The sequence below is a fragment of the Ambystoma mexicanum genome, chromosome 6p (assembly GCF_040938575.1).
Source record: "Ambystoma mexicanum isolate Mex_15411 chromosome 6p, UKY_AmexF1_1, whole genome shotgun sequence".
In the NCBI taxonomy this organism is placed as follows: Eukaryota; Metazoa; Chordata; class Amphibia; order Caudata; family Ambystomatidae; genus Ambystoma; species Ambystoma mexicanum.
In genome coordinates, this window is record NC_090935.1 from 1487413370 (window position 1) to 1487433075 (window position 19706).

The 19706-nt window shown below is 44.0% G+C and overlaps 1 protein-coding gene across 3 annotated transcripts in view; it reads left to right on the top strand.

Annotated features, from left to right (window-relative positions):
- LOC138510563 (uncharacterized) overlaps positions 1-19706 on the top strand; it is a 1136503-nt gene that overhangs the window by 821172 nt on the left and 295625 nt on the right. For all 3 annotated transcript variants that reach the window (XM_069626321.1, XM_069626322.1, XM_069626323.1), the window contains one exon: positions 17653-17706. In XM_069626321.1, the coding sequence (XP_069482422.1) occupies positions 17653-17706 (54 nt within the window). The remainder of the gene's footprint in view (positions 1-17652; positions 17707-19706) is intronic.

Genomic DNA, 19706 nt, shown 5'->3' on the forward strand with positions numbered 1-19706 from the left:
ACCTCTTTTAAAGTTCAGGAAAGCCAGCTACATGTCAGGACTCTGGAAGGACAGGGCAGGGACCTGGTCACTCCACTATTAATGATGGTCCCCAGCTCTTCACCACAGAGTCCAGCCAGCTTTTTTAGGCCTCCCTAGCAATAGACAGCTCCACACAGATGCAATCTCCTTTGGTGATTCCTTGCGGCTATCAGATGGTAAGTTGTAGCAGCTCTCTCTTCATCATACTCTATCCACTTTACAAAGCAGCAATGACACCATCAAGTTTAAAATTGTGAGGAGTACTCTGCAAGAGTTCTCACCAATAGGATTGGACAACTATCCTTCTCTCTCCTCCCAAATCCATACCCTATATAAGGATTAACTTGGGAGTCTAGAGAAGTCATATGGCAGCATCCATTTGCAACCCTCCTATGTTCTCTTGTCAAATGTTTGGCAAAAAAGAGTTATGTATCACAAAACTTTGTGATTGACTAGTAACTGCCATAATATATATATATATATATATATATATATATATATATATATAGCGATTCAACTAATCAGAGGGAATTTAATAAAACAACAGCTGGGTCTACACTATGTTGCATGGCCAGTTGGCAATTTTCTGCCATTGCTACAAAAAGCGTAATCATTAGGAACATTCAATTTATTCTCACATTCCTAATTTTACCTTGCACCAGCACGCCAACTCTCACATTCGGGGCATGTTAAAAGGAGCCGGGAACACATGCTAGCTTGCCATCACAATTCCCGCAGTTGCAGATGGATGTATTTTATATCAACAATATCGCCTGGAAATTATCTAAAAAATGACATATCAATCAAGAATGTACGATTTATGGTTGCTGAGAAAAAGGCCTAAATGATAATAGTGCTTTAAAATTAATAGTACATCTTTAGGTTAATTCAAATAGGAGTTTGGCTTCCTCCAAGCCATTTGACTCTCCGGTTCATTAAGTCTCTTTGTTGTTTAGAGTGTAGGATGCAGATTGTAAATGGAGGATGCGTTTGCTACACAGAGATTCCCCACTGCAGACATCTGGCATCCTGTCTTCTTGTTTTAAGCAGACCACCTTTTTATCTGAAAAGCTTATGTTTTCCTTTATTTTCTCTTTCCAGAGTTAAGCCTTGATTATAGCCCAGCATTTGGCCTGCTCAGAACTGCCCTTTAGAAGACACCAAGTCTAGGGAAAGTCTGTTTTTAACAACTCTTAGCAGCCACACTTTATTGCAGTTGTAATTAGCTGGGAAGATTTAAAAGACAGGCTTGCAGTGGGGTATTTCTTTGTGAAGTTTTCCCACCAACAAGCCCAAAGGGTGTCCCTTGGGCCTAAATGAAATCTTCATGTGACCCATAGACCAAAGGTTTTCTTCTCCCTTGTTGCTGGTATTTTGCATGTGAAGCATAATATATATTACATGGCAGGGAAACATGTCTTCTTCATAGACCTTGTGTGGGGAAGTTTAGTACTCCTCCATGTTGTTATTGGTCATTAGACATTCGTCCCTGAGGCAGTTTTCTTGAGCACAATCATGCAAGTCCGCCAACACTTGCACTAGGGGACTCTCCTTGTTTTGGCTATATCTGACCTCCACAGGAGAGCCTTGCATGGACAGAATCCAGGAAGTAATTCTGGAATTATTGACATTCCCTGCCTGGATTCTGTCACTTTGGAGATATTGCAAGGGTTGGTGAGGAGTCTCGACAATTATGTGCTCCCCCTGGATGAATGGGCAGCAATTTTTCAAATTCCAGACCAGTGGCAGGAGTGCCTTCTCGCAGTCATTGAATGTTTCCTCTACAGAGGACAAAGTATTGCTCTCATACAAGATTACTTTGTTGACCTTGTCATGCTTTTGATATAACACTGCTGTTATGCAAGTATCTGAGAAACCCGTCTCCAAGAAGAACTCCTTGTTCTTTAAGGATTACGCTAAACAAGGAGCCTGGGAAAGGCTTATTTTCAGTTGTTTAGCTGCCTCAGCTTGTTCCAGACCCCACTCCCACTTGACTCTGGCCTTTAATAAATGGACCAAGCTTCGAGTGACCTCTGATAATTCTTCTATGAACTTCTGACTATAATTAGTGAGTCCAAAAAGGCTTTGTAATTTTCACAGAGTAGTAGGGTCTTTTAATTTCAATAAAACTTCCACCTTCTTTGACTGGGGATTAAGACCCTCAGGGGTGATCTTGTGCCCTAAGAATTTCACTCGGGTCTTATAATACTGTGCCTTTTGAAAGGACAGTTTTGTGCAGGCTTTTAGCAACTGGGTTAGAGTATAGCGGATTTCTCGTATATGTTTCTCCACAGTTGAGCTCATGATCAGAACATCATCTACATGGGCCAGGTTTCACCTTTTGGCCAAGTTGGGCATGGGCTTATGTAGAAAGATGTTAAACCTTTTGTTTGAGTTTATGTATTCAAAGGGGGCTTGGGCCCACGTATACTGCTGCTCCCGCAAAGGTGAAGGTAAGCTTGTACTGTTCTTCCCTACACAAGGGTACTGTCCAGTAGCCGTTGGTCAGGTCAATGGCGGTGTGCACATTTGACCCTTGGATCTGTGCCAGCCCTTGATCCATGTTGGGAAGTAGCCATCTTGACATGTGGACCTGTTTGTTCAACTCCATTAGCTCTGCATATATTCTCCATTGGCCGTTTGGTTTGAGTATCCCCAGTACTGGGTTGTTGAAGGTACTGTGGATTGGACGAATTATCCCACGTGATTCTAAATTCTTAATAATCTCAGTGAGTGACTCCATGATGCGAGAGATAGCTGGTATTGTTTGACAAATACTGGAGCCATTCCGGGGTCCATGTTTAGGGTGGTTTAATGAATGGATGTGTGTCAGCAGCTGTATGAGTCCTCGGAAAAATTATCTTGGAATTCCAGGAAGATCTGTTTCAGCTTTTGTCTTTGCTCCTCTGTCTCCAGGCAACAGCAACATTGATCTTTTCCTCTACCATCTGCTTGAAACCTGGAAAGACCTTGGACGTGGCAATTTCAGCGTTATCCTCCAGTTGGGTGGCAAGATCTCTTTTTATGGTGGTGACCTGGACAGGGGATTCAAGGTAGTAGTCCTTGACTCTGAACACTACCTGCTCCCTCCTAATGTCACAGGTCACCTCTTCCACCCTGTAGGGACAGGAAGAGTAAACCATGAAATTCCCCCCATGCCTAGTAAAACTCTTTTCTGGAGGAATACCATTGTTGATGTTCAAACAGTCATTTGGGATTGGTCCCATGATTTCATTACCTAAATCAATAGAATAATGTTGGGCATCAACCCCCATTCCAAAAGGATACTTCAAGGGTTGCTGTTATCCACCAATATTCAAATGGTGTCATGTTCTAGGTCTGCTAGAGGTGTCAGATTTAAAAACAAACTTTGTTGTTGGAGATGTGAATTTAAATCTATGTAGGCATCCTGATGTTTGGTCGCTTAATTTTGAGGGGAATAGTGAATTGTCGCAGAATTGTCACACCTGTCCTGGGATTTTAACTTCTTCTCCCACTTGAACTTCAATCGCATAAGGCAGCAACTGAGCAGACCAAAACGCTTTTTCAATGTTGTCAAATCCTATGGAGTTACCTCCCAATCATGACCCGGCTTTATTATTAATTAGGTCCAAATTGATTGTGAATCGGTTGAGAATGTCACTGCCCAAATAAAAGGCAGATGGGACATCTCTCACAAAGTTTCCTAGTTCCCATTTGTCAATCAATTTAAATGTGGGAATGGTCTGATCTTTTGGGAGTTACCTGACTATTTTATTTTCGCTGATGAACCTCCTTCCATTATTCATTAATACTCTGGCTAGCACCAGCTCCTCCCCCTCATTTAACTTAATGGGGAAAAACAACTGTTCACTTTTTTTCTGAATGTCGGTCAGACTTTGAGTGGGTTCTTCTTTGTCAGGTTTCACAGGACTCAAGGTTTCTTCTGATTTTGGACAGGTATAAAATTTTAGTATGTCCCCTTCCAGTTGGATTGCCACTTAAAACTGGGAGGAAGGCTGATTTTCAACAATGGAGAAGGGTCCCCGTCCCCAGTTTGTTCTCCTACAGAGATGACAGTGATGTCTGGGGTTTGGTTATTCTTTAAATGGAATTCTACATTCTCAGAACATTGATGAATTAAATGACATGTACCATTCCTGCTTACATATTTGGCACTCCTTTTTAATTGTATAGGCTGGTTAATCTTGGTCCAGAGGACCTTGTTTACAATGTCAATCAGAGTTGATAACTTCCTAGGGAGGTTGTTCCACAGTAAACAAGGTGTGCCCTCTCAAGTCACGACTATCACCGGATGTTTTACAGTGTCGTCCAATTTTTATTTCCAGATCCGCAGTCCCTTCGATTGAAATATCATTCCCGTTGAAATTTTGGAGTTGTCCGGGAAGTGAAGTGAGTGGAATTTGGTGACACTTCCCCTGTCCTGAGTTTAGTTGGTCAAAGGCCTTTTTGGACAGCAGGGTGGCTTGGGATCCAGTAACCACCAGAGCTGATCATTTACAATGACCCTGCACCCTTACCAGTGCATAAAATCCTCCTTTCCCCTCTAGGGTGCAGAGAGAGTGTGAGTTATTTGCCAGCCCGGTGGTAAATTTCTTAATATTGAACCACAACACTGTGTGATCTTGGACATTTTTGTCTGTGTCGGAGATCGGTAATCTGTAAAGAAAATGTTACAATTGGTGTATTTTGGGAATCCTCATTCTCCTCCGATTCTTTGCTGTCCCCTTTACCTGGTGGTAGTTATCAGAACCGGTCTGGGGAAAGGACACCTCCTCAGTTTCAATTCTGTCTAGCTCGCCTTTTTGATGTTGAATCGTTTCTGGTTCTGGGTCGGTCTCCATACTTACCCTGTCCAATTCAGAGTCTTTCGGTACCCATTTTTTTTTTGGAGGTATCCCACCGTTTCTGAAAGAGAAGCTCTGTTTACCTGAGTCCTCCAGGGACTGTTCTCTTTCAAAGGGGATACATTTGAGCTCCTCCACAAAGTGGGTTCTTCTTTGACATCTCCTACTTACCCTTTGCTCTTTGGGTTCTAGCTTTCCAGGGGTAGAAGAGTCACTTTCAGGCTGAGAGGTTTTTAGGGGTTCTGTTTGGCTGAGAAAGGAAGCTTCCTCTAGGGGCTTGGCATCTCCCCTCCACCCGGGCCCTCTCCTCAGGAACCTGTGGTTTGTCAGACGTTTCCTTTCATCATTTCCCCCCTGGGGCATCAGACCTAGGTGTTGGGGCGTTCTGGGCAGCAGGTTCCATTTGAGGGTTCGACTGAGTCCTCAGCATGCATCCCAGATCGTTGGTCAGTTGCTGGACATTCTGGTTCGGGGAGTGCCTGGGGAAAAGTTCAGGTTGGGAGGTGGAGTAATACTTCTTTCCCGAGTTAAGGCTGGAGGGAGGTTTCCTGGGACAGAACTTACCTGGTTGGGCCACCCCTCTTTTCCAGGGGACTGTATACATACCCCAGGATTGGCCGCAGGTTTCAAGTCCTCGCAGCACTTTAACAAAGCAAAGATGACTTTCCCTCCATCTTAATGCCCTTCCATCAAAATGAATGGTATATCACCATGCACTTGTCATGAGTCAGAAATAGCCAGCCAAATCCTGGCCATGAGAATAAGAAAAGCGGTAGTGAAAACCCAGGGAACTAAAAGCCCATTTCCTTATTGGATAGCGTGGGAAAGGTGTTTGCTATGTTAATGAGATTATAGATCCCCCAAGCCAGTTTCCAGGCTGGTAAAATCACGCTGCAACAGAGATTTCGCCTATTTCTTCTGGTCCAGAAGTACACTGTCTTGAGAAGAATTAAGTGTACGCAGTATTTATTGATCTTAGGACCACGTTCAACAGTGTCTCCAGACCTTTGTTGTGGCAAGTTTTGAATAACAGAGGTATTGCTGGAAGTCAGCATAGGGGCAATGTGCTGGTCTTGGACCACACAGAGCAACAGCTGTTCATGTCCCAGATCCGCGCTTAGAAACCAAACTCAGGTGTGGTAGGGGGAGAACTAACAGAAAAATGTCCAGTAGAAAGGGGTTTAAGTCAGGGGTGTGTACTTCCCTCCTTTTGTTTTCCATCTACATAGATGAGGTGATTAGGGCACTACGCATGGATTGTGGGCACCCACCTAAGCTGGGGAATGACTCTATACCTGCGCTATTTTCCGCAGTTGGCGATGTGATCCTGTCAACATCACTCATGGGCCTGCAAGCCTCTCTGGAGTCATTTATGAAGACATGCGACAGATTGGAGCTTGCGATTAACACTGAAAAAAACAAGACCTTGGTTGTCAGAGCTACATTTTGGCGTGAATGGCAAAACCTTAGAGCAAGTCAACTACTACGATTATTTAGGAATTCGATGTAGCGACACTGGCTACTGGTCTGAACAAGTGGCGAAATCGTGTTCCAAACTTTTTAAATACTGTGGCACGATTCGAAAGTTCTTCAACAACCATGTCAAAGGTGCCTTCTTCCCAGCTCTAGAATTATATAGAGCCCAAGCGAAGGCTGCAGCTCTGTATGGAGCAGATATTTTGGGATATGTAAACCAAAGAAAGGTTACAGGAGGCGAAAACCAATTCCTCAAACAAATTCTCATGCTCCTCCCTAGTTGCCCTAACACTCCATTCATATCAAATTTGACATTCGACTAATTGGGGATGAGTTGAGCTTGAAACCGGTTTTTATATTGGGACAGTATTTGGGGGTCGTTTGATCTTTTAATTTCTAGAGAATCACTGGAACATGTCATGAGTTTGGAGTGGGGAATCACTGCCCTGGATGGCCCACGTCAAGAAAATTCTATCATTTTTACACCTAAACACCCTTCGGGGCAATCCAGCAGCTATTAGCAATTCCAGTAAGTCTGTGGTAAAACGTGCAGCTCCTTGCTTTCTCAGAATAAGCTCACGGATGCATGTAAACTCTTGCATACAGGCCAGGAGTATCTGCTAAGTAACATCTTACCTTGATGTGATCCAACCGCCATTCGCTTGTTCTAGATGCGACTCGGTACACTCAATGTACCAAATCTAACTAGTCGCTGGACACCTCATGGTGACCATTTATGTCCAGTCTGTGGAATATGTACAGAAACTGTGCAGTTTTTTTTCTCCATTTTGCAGTGGATATAGTGCCTTACATTCTTGATTCTTGTTTCAGTTGTTTCGTGAGGCAGATATTCACAGTGCTGCTCAGGCAACTCTGTTAATAAAATTAACCACAGACATAAGAATAGTGGTCAGAGTAAGCACATTTCTTCAACGAACATGGCTTTATAGAGCCAAGGTAATTAAACAGTTGTAGTACGACTTGCCTTGTAGAATGTTTAACCTTGAAAATGCTTGCATATTCTAAATCTGAGGCCAGTACATAGCTGTCATTGTCTAGATCTAATCAGGCCACTCTTCTGTATAACATGGTTGAATTTTCTGATGTCATACAGATTTTATATAAGCCGGAATCCAGCTAAAATAGTGATATCTGCAGATTTTGCTTTACTTATGCCAATTTTGTATGAATGTGCACTCCATGATTACGTTATTTATCCACCACTTTTTGCACAGACTGCATGAACTGTGAATACAAGGAAGTGCAATTTGTACCGATTCATTTGTTTAATATGATGCTAATTCTTTAGTTGTGATATCTATTGTATTATTGTCTGTGCTTTTATGGCTCTTTTGCCGAAATAAAGTTCTGACTGATTGACTAAGTAATGGGTATCACTGCCTCGTGCCTCTTTGCAGAGACCTTTTAAGTGAGAAAGGTCCATTAACCCTGGCGGCTGCCACAGGGTCGGGCTGGGCCATATAATTGTCTCGGGCACCAATGAAAAAGTGGCCCACAGTTGCAAATGGCAATGCATTCCTTTTGTGAGACTGTTTGAATAGTTACCAAGGGGTCGTTTTTTGATGAAGTGTGATGCAAACTGTGCATTTTAAAGAATTTTTATTCAGCAACACTGGGCCAAGCTACTAGCCGCAGTGTGAATTAACTCATTAAACCGGCCCAAATCAGTCAAAAAAGTGGTCCACGTTGACTAGAAAAACTGCCCACACCAGCATTTTGTGTTTTTGGTTCAGCCACGGGCCTATTGCCCTACAGGTCAGTCCGAGGCTGGGCTGCCATAGGATGTTTGAAGTTGGCAAATATGAATTTTGAAAACCAAATCCACATTAAGATCTTCCACAAATAATGCTGAGGAAATCAAATGGCTTTTTGGTGTCAAGTGCTAGCAGTGACATTGAAAGAGATCTTTGGAGCGATTTGTGCAGCATTGATGAGCCTCCCCACATTATCAGAAGCCTGTCTATGTTAATGTTAATGTTAAAGGATATTTGTACCGCGCACTATCGCCACCGGAGTGGTCGACTGGCGCTCTGGCAGCTCTGGAAAAAAAGGGAGGGGTGGGAGGTAAGTTAGTGGGAACAGCCTGCAAAAGTGCAAGGGAGCAGTGATGTGCTATTGGTGGCCTCGGCCCGGAAGTCCGTTGGCTGGGCTTGGGGTGTTTTACGGTCAGTAGCCGTCGTGTGCTGTTGTGTGGGTCTATGTGTGGTTTGTTTTGTTGTTGCAGTGTAGTGAAGGTTGTGTTGTAGACTTGTGGTTGTGTTTGTTTAGAGTCTGAGGGGTGTATGCAGAGGGGGGAATTTGTTAGTGGGTTGGTTAATTGGTTAATTGGCCTTGCTGTCTGGAAGCAAGGCTCTAAACTTCCATGTTCTTGTCAGGTGGGAGAAATGCTATATATAACCTGACCTTGCTGTCCCAATTGGGTGCAAAGGAATCTTACAATGCTATGCTAACACAGCATTACTGAGCCTGCCACTTCCTACAAACTGAACATAATAGAATCTGGTGCTGCTTCCATGAAAACCCCTCTACATCAGAGACCCAACTCATTACAGCTTATTCCCCGACCTCTAAGCATCAATATTCAAATGTAGCTTAGCAGGCCAGAATGTAGGTTTAAATGCGATGATTCATTTGTAAGTTATCCAGTCCTGCCTCAAGCCATATTTGAGGAATTGAGAAGTGCTTCTTGGTAAATGACAGTGGGCCTCATTACGAGGCTGGCGGCCGCGGAATGTCATTCCAGGCCACCACATTACGAGGTCTGCAGCGGGTCCCGCTCTGGACGCCTGGCCAGACCAGATGAGTAATTTGCCACACCCCGAAAAGGATCTTTTTAAGGTGCAAGTGTACCGAAACTTACATACAGTTTTGTTTGCGCGTGTGTGTGTGTGTGTGTGTGTGTGTGTGTGTGTGTGTGTGTGTCGCGCACGTGATTATGGCAATGCCCATGTGTGCAATATAGTACTGGGGTGGTGTTTGTGTGCAGTGATATGCTTGTGTGCATTTCCGTTTGTATTGCCTTGATCTATTAGGAAAACTACAAAACCAATTTCAGGGAGATGCCCTCACAGAGCCACTCCATCACTTTCGCCATGTGTCAGTAAATCATCTCCTTAGTGATGCTGTTTATATTCCAGATAGGAATAGCTTGCTTTTCTATGGTGCCAACATTTAGTAAAGAAATGCTTACGAAATATGAAGCATGTGTCTGTTATTAAATGAATTAGCTGTTCTAACAACTTTAGTCAGTAGTGCTGATAGTTTTGTCATTCCTTTTCAATTCTGATGCTGCCACCTGTTTATTGGAAGCCAAACTATGAGCAATACACCATTCAACTATATTTGGTCTATGATGGAGATGCACAACTATAAACCCACTGACATTTTATTGCATTTGATATTGTGATAATCCCACATGCTGGGGTGGATATCGACGTGAATGTCATATCAGCCTGGCCAGGCTGGCTTAAGCACAGCATGGGCTCTGGGCCGTTACCAGCCCTGCATGCTTCGCAAAGCAGATCATAGCACTATTAGTACCCAGGGGCATTCAGCTGGATGCTAATATTTTTGTTATTAAGGGAAATTGAAGTTTTGAAAACGGGCTTGCCCAATTTCCCTTAACAAATCTACTAACAAAGATAGAAAAGTGAAGGTTGTAAGTCAATTTAATATTTCTCCAGCATTGGATCTTTCATGGACTCACATGCTTTGAATATTTCCCGCCGACAGGCTGGGAATCCTCAGTAACATTTGATTATAGCTTATAATAGAGCAATTAAGCTCACTTTAGTTGCCTATGCATGTCCTTTTGGGTGCATTCTGCCTCAGCCAATGGGAGTCGAGTGACAAGCCCTAGCCAGGATGCCATCTTCACATTCTAACCACACATCATGCTGAGGAGTCCTCAAGGCTTTCTCTCCTGGAGAAAAAAGGCCAGAAACTAAAAATATATCTTCAAAACTTGAAAATATTTCTTCACAACTAACATAAAAACAAAGAGATAAGTGCTTTTAACTTTCAAATGGAAGAAAAACGGAAAAGCTATTTTCAAGGTATGCCAATCATGTAGAATTAGAGATGTATATGAGGGAGACAAGCATTCTGAAGTCATGTACTTTCTATATCCAAATCACGTACAGGAGGATTGTGAAATTTGTGCCGATTTTAGCACAAAAACCCTCAAGGATAGAAAAAGGAGACTAGCCCTTTGGCTGACTAAGGGCAGGTACCCCCCTTCAGAGCCTAAATTCTCGAAAAGCGTGGTGGAGGACAAATCAGACAGGCCAAAAAAACATAAAAGGGCCATGTCAGAAGACAGGATGGGCCTCATTACGACTGAGGCGGAACGTGTTAACGGGCTCCGCTAAAGGAGGTGGATCCGTTAAACCCGTTCCGCCTCATTACAAGCTCCCCTTGCGGAACCCAGTAAGTAATGCCTGGTCAAACCAGGCATCCTTACCGGGTCCCGTGAGGGGAAGAGGGAGCAAACAACGGGCTGCTCGTAATCGGCCCGTTGTTTGCACCCACTCCCATTCCCATTGAGCCCTATGGGGGGTCAGATGGGAATGGGGAAGGTCTGGGCCTGGGTTCCTGAAGGGAAGAATTACCGGGCCCTCCGAACTCGGAATGGCCCGGTAATTCCCCATTCTGGGAACCCGGAGCTGGTCCCAATTTCAGCGGCAGCCATGCCGCCAATAGCGGCATGGCTACTGCCGAAGTCGTAATGAGGCCCGATGTCTTCTTCTTTCTCTGCTACCTTTATAAGGAAAAGGAAGGAAAAATTGAAAATATGTCAGCCCGTCGATGACCTTGCCAACGAGAGACCCGTCGAGAACGAGAGCTACGACAGAATCCACTGTAAACGCTCCATCAACGAGCACAGCGATCCCCGCCATCGCCCAAAAACAACCGTCAACGGCACCACAATCGTCCACGACACACTCATCGTCGACGGCTATCAAAGCATTGTCGTCTGTTTTGTCATCATCGACGGCCATTAAACTGTCGTTGTTGACCTTGTCAATTTGAAAACAAGCAAAATCATCACCGCAGACGATATCGTCTACACATGACGGTCGATGACAACCATGCCCTCGAAGACCTCGTTGGTACCATCCATGGAAATCCAAAATAGCGTTGATGGCAGCATTGACGGTACATGGAAAGTCACCAACACCTTTCCTGTCCATGTCGTCAACAGGGGACTGGGGGGGGCGATAAAGGAAATTAGAGCATCCTCATCCACAAGAATGCAGAACATGTAAAAATTCAAGAAAACTGAAGGGAAATTGGAAAAAATAAATCATAAACACCGGTCTGGAGGAAAACATATACCAGAAAGGAAGCAACAAGAGCCAATAGGAGAGTATTCGCCTGTACAACAAGGTCCGTTAGTCCTTAAAATACCTGTCAGGCCCCTACACTCACCCAATGTCGCAGACAACCAGCCCATAATAGAAGGACGTGGGGAACCGTCTTCACCTCAACCACCTGAGGGAGACACTGATCACGCTATTGCATCCAAAGGCCCATCCCTGTCTCCAATCTCATCAATTCCTCCTGACCAGGTACTGGAACACCATATTGATTCCAAATTTGAACTTAGCTATTCACCCCAGTCATCTGAGGAACACCAATATTCACCACGGCAAGACACTGTGGAACCAAGGTTACAGGAGTTGCCGGAACCGACACCGGCGGCCCGACCATACCTTCAAAGCCAGCAGAACCTTTACTTAACCCACAGCCCCTGTTATGATTACAGGTTTTATCTCCTCTCCAGTCCCTGCTTCAACAACTGGATACTAGGCTACTAGTGAACCAACCCCATCCACTGGCATCCAATGATTCACCTGGCCCTTTCGGGGGAACCCTGCAGGTCTGACAAAACAGCGATGGGCCAGGTCAATGAATCAAGAGATAATGCACCCACTAGGCATACAACCGCACTGCAAAGGCTGCCTATCAAGCATATGAAGCATACATGACTGCACAGGACCACCAGCCCAACTACAAGACGAGGGGCTTCTTGAAGGCCACAACATTCCCCATACAGACAGCACGAAGGAGAACTGCAATATGGACACCGACACCTCTACCTCAAAGTCACCACAGCTAGATAACTGGGAAGACACAGACTTGAGTGTAAACCAAGACTCTGAAGAACCGTTGCATCAGTCCCCACCTGATGAGATAACAGTATTCCACAATACAGTCCAAAAGGCTTGCAAAGAATGTGGCCTAATACCATCTGAGCAGATACAAGATAGTTTCCTTTTCGATTTATTACAGAAGCACAGAAAGGCGATAATGTCAACTCCCATGTTTGGGAAGAAGGGCTGTTGCTCATGAAAAACGCTTCTTAGAACTGGCATTAAAAGGCTGCTTAGAGAAATAATGTAAAATGCCAGAGGTATCCCTGAAATGCCTTACATCTCAACCTACCCCCGATCTGTGGTATCAGCAGCAGCATGCAGAAAATCTAATACGCAAGTCCAAGAATGTGTAGTACCACCTGACAACGACAGGAGGTACCAAGATGCATTTGGCAAGAAAGTTCTAGCCATAGGAGCCATGACAATAAAAGCAGTAAATTCACTGGCGATACTCTCGAGATACAGCCAAGAGATGTGGAACCGGATGGCCTTGCTATTAGTGTACTTGTCACAAGATAAAGGAAGCAGGCCCTAGACATCCGGCGAGAAGGGGAAGATGCCGCCAATCATGGAATCCACATTGCAATCGACATCACAGAGACAGGGTTTCAACAAATCAATAACAGTGTTGAGCTACGGAGACAGGTACGGTTAAAGTGCACAGACTTCAGGGCAGATGTTCAGTCGAAGGTACTAGACATGGCTTTCAAGTGGGACCAACTGTTTGGTCCCAAAACTGACAATGCCCTTAGGCAATGAAAACAGACACAGATACGGCAAGATCGTACCACTCTAACAGTGAGATGCACTTTTCACTCCTTCCGAGAGCCTCTGGTCGCTCCATGACAACAAACAGGCAGAAAAGGATGCCAGAGGGGAACCTCATATTCACAAATGTGCTACTTGGGTTATCGCAGAGCGTACTCATATAAACAGAAAGACTACAAACAAACTCCAAGAAAGTGGCAAACAACATCTATCTCTAGGAGCAGGTAGCAAAAACAAGCCTGACTCCCATCGACCAGTGGCACCCACAGTCCATCTGCAGCAAGTGGGGGGCAACTTGCAATACCATCTACAACAGTGGCAACAATTAACCACAGTCAAACGGGTGTTAGACATAATAAAAAGTGGACATGTCAGAGAATTCCAAGGAAACCCATCCCCAAAGCCCCCAATATTTCAACACCAGCCGCACTTAAACATCTTGAAGTGCGAAGTGGAAAAACTGCTCATAAAGAACACAATCGAAAATGTTCCCAAGCATCAAAGGGGCAGGGGCACCTATTCAAGATTCTTCGTAGGAAAAAAAACAAATGCCTCTTGGTGACCAATTCTGGACATAAGAAATCTGATCAAATACGTTGAGAAACAAAAGTTAGAAATGTTCACCTTGGTAGAGGTTATAAAATCGATATAGGAAGGTGACTACCTAGCATCACTGGTTCTCAAAGACGCATATTTTCATATTTCCATTCGCAAAAGCCACAGGAAGTTCCTAAGATTTGTTGTTTACACAATTCCCTATCAATTCAAAGCCCTCCCGTTTGGTCTTCGCTCAGTACCAAGAACTTTCACAAAATGTCTAGCCCAAAAATCTGCATTGTTCAGGATAAAAAGATATCATGTGTATCCATAACTCAACAAATGGTTTGTACAAGCACCATGCACCAGGCAGCAGAAATAGCGATCCAGCAGGTGTCCAACACCCTATTACACCTCATCTTTGCAATACATTCAAGCAAATCCTGCTTCAAGCCATCGAGCAAGCTAATGTTCCAAGGGGCATAGTTCAACACCAACAAGAGCCAGGTACGTCGCTCTATATAAAGGTCAGCAGCCTTACCCCGTCTAGTCATGAAATTCTAACCGGGAGCCAAGATCACAGTCAGAACCGTCATGCAACTCTTAGGCACCATGTCGTCCTGCATTCCACTAATACAAAATTGCAGGTTGCAAATTATACCACTGCAAGAATTCCTAGCCGACCGGTGGTCCCAGCTAACAGAAACATGGAACGGCAAGCTGACAATAACAAAGTCACTCATGGACAGCTTGCGGTGGTGGCTCACACCATCTCACATCACCAAAGGAGTCCCATTCAGGGATTCATCTTTTCAAGAAACCCTAATCACGGATGCCTCACTAACAGGATGAGGCACACACACAAACCAGTTATCAGTAAAGGGCAATTGGTCCCCGACCGAAAAACAACTCCACATCAACATACAGGAGCTGAATGCAGTAGCACACGCCCTTCACTCATTCCAATCAGTGCTCAAGGACAAAGTGATATGAGTGTTCACAGACAACACAACCACAATGCTTTACATGTGAAAAGAGGGAGGCATGAGGTCACAGGCGCTCTCCAGAGAAGCCCAACAACTGTGGCACTGGCCATCAAAAACAACATGCACCTACAACCTTTTCACCTTCCAGGGAAGGAAAACGAAACTGCAGATCAACTGAGCACTGCCAACGACCAATCACACAAATGGCAACTGGCGGACAGGAAGCTTCAACAAATCTTCACAAGTGGGGAACACCGACCATCGATTTGTTTGCCACATGGCAGAACAAGAAATGCCTGTTCGCAATATCATGGAAAGGAATATTGGCCTATGCATTCCCACCAATGCCAGTCACACGCAAGGTGATACAAATGAATCCTACATAGAAGTGCACAGTCATTCTCATAGTGCCAACATGGGCAAGACAACCGTGGTTCTCAGAACTTCTTCACCTGTCCCAGGATCGTCCAATCCCTCTGGGTCAAGACCCCGACCTGCTGACTATGTGCAACAGGCAGGTGAGACACCACAACCCAGGGGTGCTCAATTTAAAGGCCTGACTCCTGACTTCAACGAGTTCGGACAAGTCCCACTCATGCAAGAATGCAGAAACAGCCGAAACGCTGTTAGGGCGCAGTCCACAAACAGGTCATATGTCTACAAATGGAATCGGTTTTGCACTTGATGTTCTCAACAACAAAGTGATCCGCTAGCTGTGGAACCTTACCAAATACTACAATAACTATTACAATTAGCAAAATTTGGTTTATCTCAAAAGTGCATTTGGCTGCACTTTCTGGATACACCAGAAAACATGGAAGAGCTCTTGCATTGTAAAACACTTCATGAGAGGTCTGTTGCGCACCTATCCCATCAAAAGAAAGCACCACCTCAGTGGAGCTTAAACACTGTGCTGTCAGCCCCAATGAATCGTCTGTTCAAACCTATCGCAACTGCAGACATAATGGGCCTAATTATGGGTCTGGTGGTAACCCTGCCGGTGCTACCGGCAGGTTGCCGCCAGACCCGTAATTTTGTATTGGCCCCTGGCTACTCGGTGCCACTGGCTCATTATGAGTCCGGCGGCCCGGGAAGTCAGGCGCGGGCAAATTGTTAGTCCCCATTCCCATAGATTCCTATGGCACTTTATGGGAGTGGGGACACTGAAATACTAGCACCATTAGCAACGGTGCTAGTGCTTCCGTGGACTGTCTGCCTACCGTGGCCACAGCACAAGCAGGGTCAGACTTGTTGGGCACAGTGGCCACGGCAGGCAGAATCTGAGTTTGCCGATCCGGAAACGAGGGTGCCAGTGAGTTTACCAGCACCCTTGTTTCCGGACCGGCAAACTCGTTATGAAGACCATAAAGTTTGTATCCTGGAAGACTGCCTTACTATTAGCCATCACGTCCTTCAGATGGGTGTCGGAAACACCTGCACTATCTGTTAAACCACCATAAGTACGGTTTGAGAAAAACAAGGTAATCCTAAAAATCAAAACTACGTTCATTGCCAAGGTGTTGTCCAACTTCCCCCTGCAGACTGAAGTAACCATACCGGTTTTCGTCACACATCCGTCCACACCAGCTGACCAAGCTCTACATTCACTAGACCTTGAAAGAGTCCTGAGGACCTACATAGACAGAACCAAAGATTTTCAATGAACGTCTCAACTATTTGTAGCTTTTGACCCCCTAACAAGGGTAGGCTGATTTCAAAGCAATGTATTGCAAAATGGGTCTCCACCACAACTTTGACGACACACAGTCAGGGCAAGCGGCCGCTACAAGGACCCATTCATGCTCATTCCACAAGGACAGTGGTGTCTTTGGCAGCACTGTGGGCAGGGGTCCTACTGTTTGACATATGCCGCGCGGCAACCTGGGCGGTTCTGCACACCTTTGTCAAGCATTACTGCATGGAGGGACAAGGCGAGGCTGAAGCAGGGGTCAGATAAGGTATGCCTTCTCCCTTTACACCTCCTACTCCAAAATGTTAACTGCTGTGGCAATTTATTCAAAGCATGTGAATTCATGAAAGATCAAATGCTGGAGAAGGAGTATGTTGCTTACCTGTAACTCCTGTTCACCAGCATTGGTATCGTTCATGGATTCACATGCGCCCACCTACCACCTCTAAGGGAGCAAGGCTAATTTACACCAACTTTCCTCCGTCTTGGGTTAGAATCTGAAGATGGCCTCCTGAGTGGGGCTTGTCACTTGACATCCTATTGGCTGAGACAGAATGCACTCAAAAGGACATGTATAGGCTACTAAAGTGAGCAAGTTCTAATATAAGCTATAATAAAATGTTACAGAGGATTCCGATACTGCAAGCAGGAAATATTCAAAGCATGTGAATCCATGAAAGATACCAATGCTGTAGAACAGGAGTTACAGCTAAGCAACATGCTCCTTCTTTGCTGGCCATCGGGAAGGCGTGTGGGCTTGAGACCAGAGAGCAAGTAAGCTAGCTGGGTCAGATGGGATAGGGTGTAGGACTTGGTTGGTGGTTATGGAACAAATTGATGTGAAACATTTAGCTGGGGGCTAAATTGCAGTGCGAAATTTAGATGATGGAAGGGGAAGTGACCTGGGTACCAGCCGAAAAAGGAAACTATATACGGAACACCTGGGGGAGAGGCACATATGGCTGAGAGAACATGGGAAGTTATTGGCAGATGCCACCAACGTTTCCGGACACTTGATTCACCAGACCCTCTCCCACAGGTGTCAATTAGCAGTTGCATTACATCGTGAGCGAGATATGATCCAACAATTTAACGAATATTTTAGATTTTGCTTTGATTCATCTATAAACATCTGTTTTCTTTCACAGGCTTTTGGACCAGCGAGGGCTCTATCACTTCAAGAATATGATCCTGACATTGTTGTAAGAGTTGCACATATTATCATTATTTTTTTTTTTTTATTGATTCAGTTGATTAACAACTTTTCAATTAAGTTAAAAATGTCATGTTTACATATTAACATGTTTTGCACATCTTTTGATTCACTACTATTCAAAAAATAGTATATCGTCATCATACATATTGTTGTAAGGTCCATGAACAAAGTCTTCGTGTAGGTCAGCTCAAAAAAGGCCACTGGGCAAAATAACAATGACTGCATGTAAATCAAGGACGTGATTTGTAAAGTGGGCTTCTAAGGTCAAACCTCTATTCGAAGTTGGTCCATGAATTTGCTATGGCTATTTGGACTGCAGTAAGTCTGGAAGAGCATAATTTTGCCCATAACTCCTGTGATGTTATGGCCTTGCAATGTTCAAAGTAAGGTTTAAAGGTTTAAAGAGTAAAGTAAAGTAAAGACAACAAATGATTGCACTCGGTCAAAAGATATTGAAGACTTTCCCTTTCTGTTGCTGTGGCAGAAACAACAGCAGTTCTCGGCTTCTTTGATTTGGTGGCGCAGAGCTTGTATATGTCTGGTTTTGACTAGATTGAGACAAAATCTCAGATAGATCTGTCTGTAAAGAGGGGCTGGAAATTTCAACAGATATTGTTCGCACATTCGAAATTTCTTCTCTAGAAACATGATGAGTTGGTTGATCTTGGACTGTTTACATTTGTTTATCGTTCAAATACAGTCTATGGGCCACAATTTGTTCTTGGCCTTCGTGGGATTAGAAGTCAAAATCTCTGCTGTGATTTCTGCCACATCCATTACATTGTTGGTAAAGGATTACTATTTACAGGGAAAATCGTGATCAGATGTAAGCATATATAAAGCAAGATCTTTGATCAAAAGACCATATTTTGAGGTCATAATTAATTTTCTATATAAACTTAATACTCTCCAACAATACATTGCATACAAGGAGGAACACCAAGTTCATATTTTATAGCAGATATAGGGGTGCTCTGTGTGATGCCTAAAATTTTCCTCCAAAATGTTCCCTCTAATTTTGTCCAGAATTGTAACGTCATAGGTGGTTTAATGTCTGACCCATATAGTATTATCGCAGTAACTTTTTGTGGCCAAAAGGTCAAAAGGGACGAGTAAGAGAACTTACCAAATTTGCGTTTAAGAATAAGTGCTTGGGATATGTCAGTTTTCAATTTCGTGGTAAGGTCTTGAAGATACACTGAATTTTCATATTGATTTTGTACATTAATTCCTAAGTATTTGTATTGCTGGGTGACATCTAAGACTTTCCCATTCAGTCGCCATTTATATTTACAGATCTGTGGTTGTTTAGTGGCTGTATAAGTTAATACCTTGGTTTTGTTAACGTTCATTTCTAGGTAGTTGGAAGTTGTATAATTTTCTAATGCTGTTAACAATCTTTGTAGGCCAATTGGTGTTTTTGACATTAAAAGCAGATTGTCAGCATAGAAATGCCAAGCTACTGAATAGTTACCAAGTCACGGAGTATCAGATGTTATTGAAGAAAATAAGTTACCCTTGCTAGCAATAAAGAAATTGAATATGATGGACGCAAGGACACATCCTTGCTTTAGCCCTCATGCCGTTGGTATTGGCAACGAGAGCCTACCGTCCGACGTTAATCTAACACGTATGAATGTTTGGGTGTGTAACTGAATAATCAAGTTTAATAAATAGCTAGGGCATCCTGCAGATAATCATTTTTGGAACATTAGTGGGTGGCTAATCAGATCGAACGCTGACTTAAAGTCGGCAAAGGCCATGAATAACTGTTGTTTGGATTTGGTTATTTTATGTTGTATAGCAGTTATTGTCAGAAGATTAATCGAAGTGCCCATGCCAGGTATGAAGCCTATCTGCTGTGAATCGAAAAGGTTATTTTGGTTGATCCAAGACGACATGTCTCTTAAGATTAATCTGGAAAACAACTTGCCGGGAGCGTCAAGTAGTGCTATGGGCCGGTAACTTCCCGGTAGCTGGCGGCTC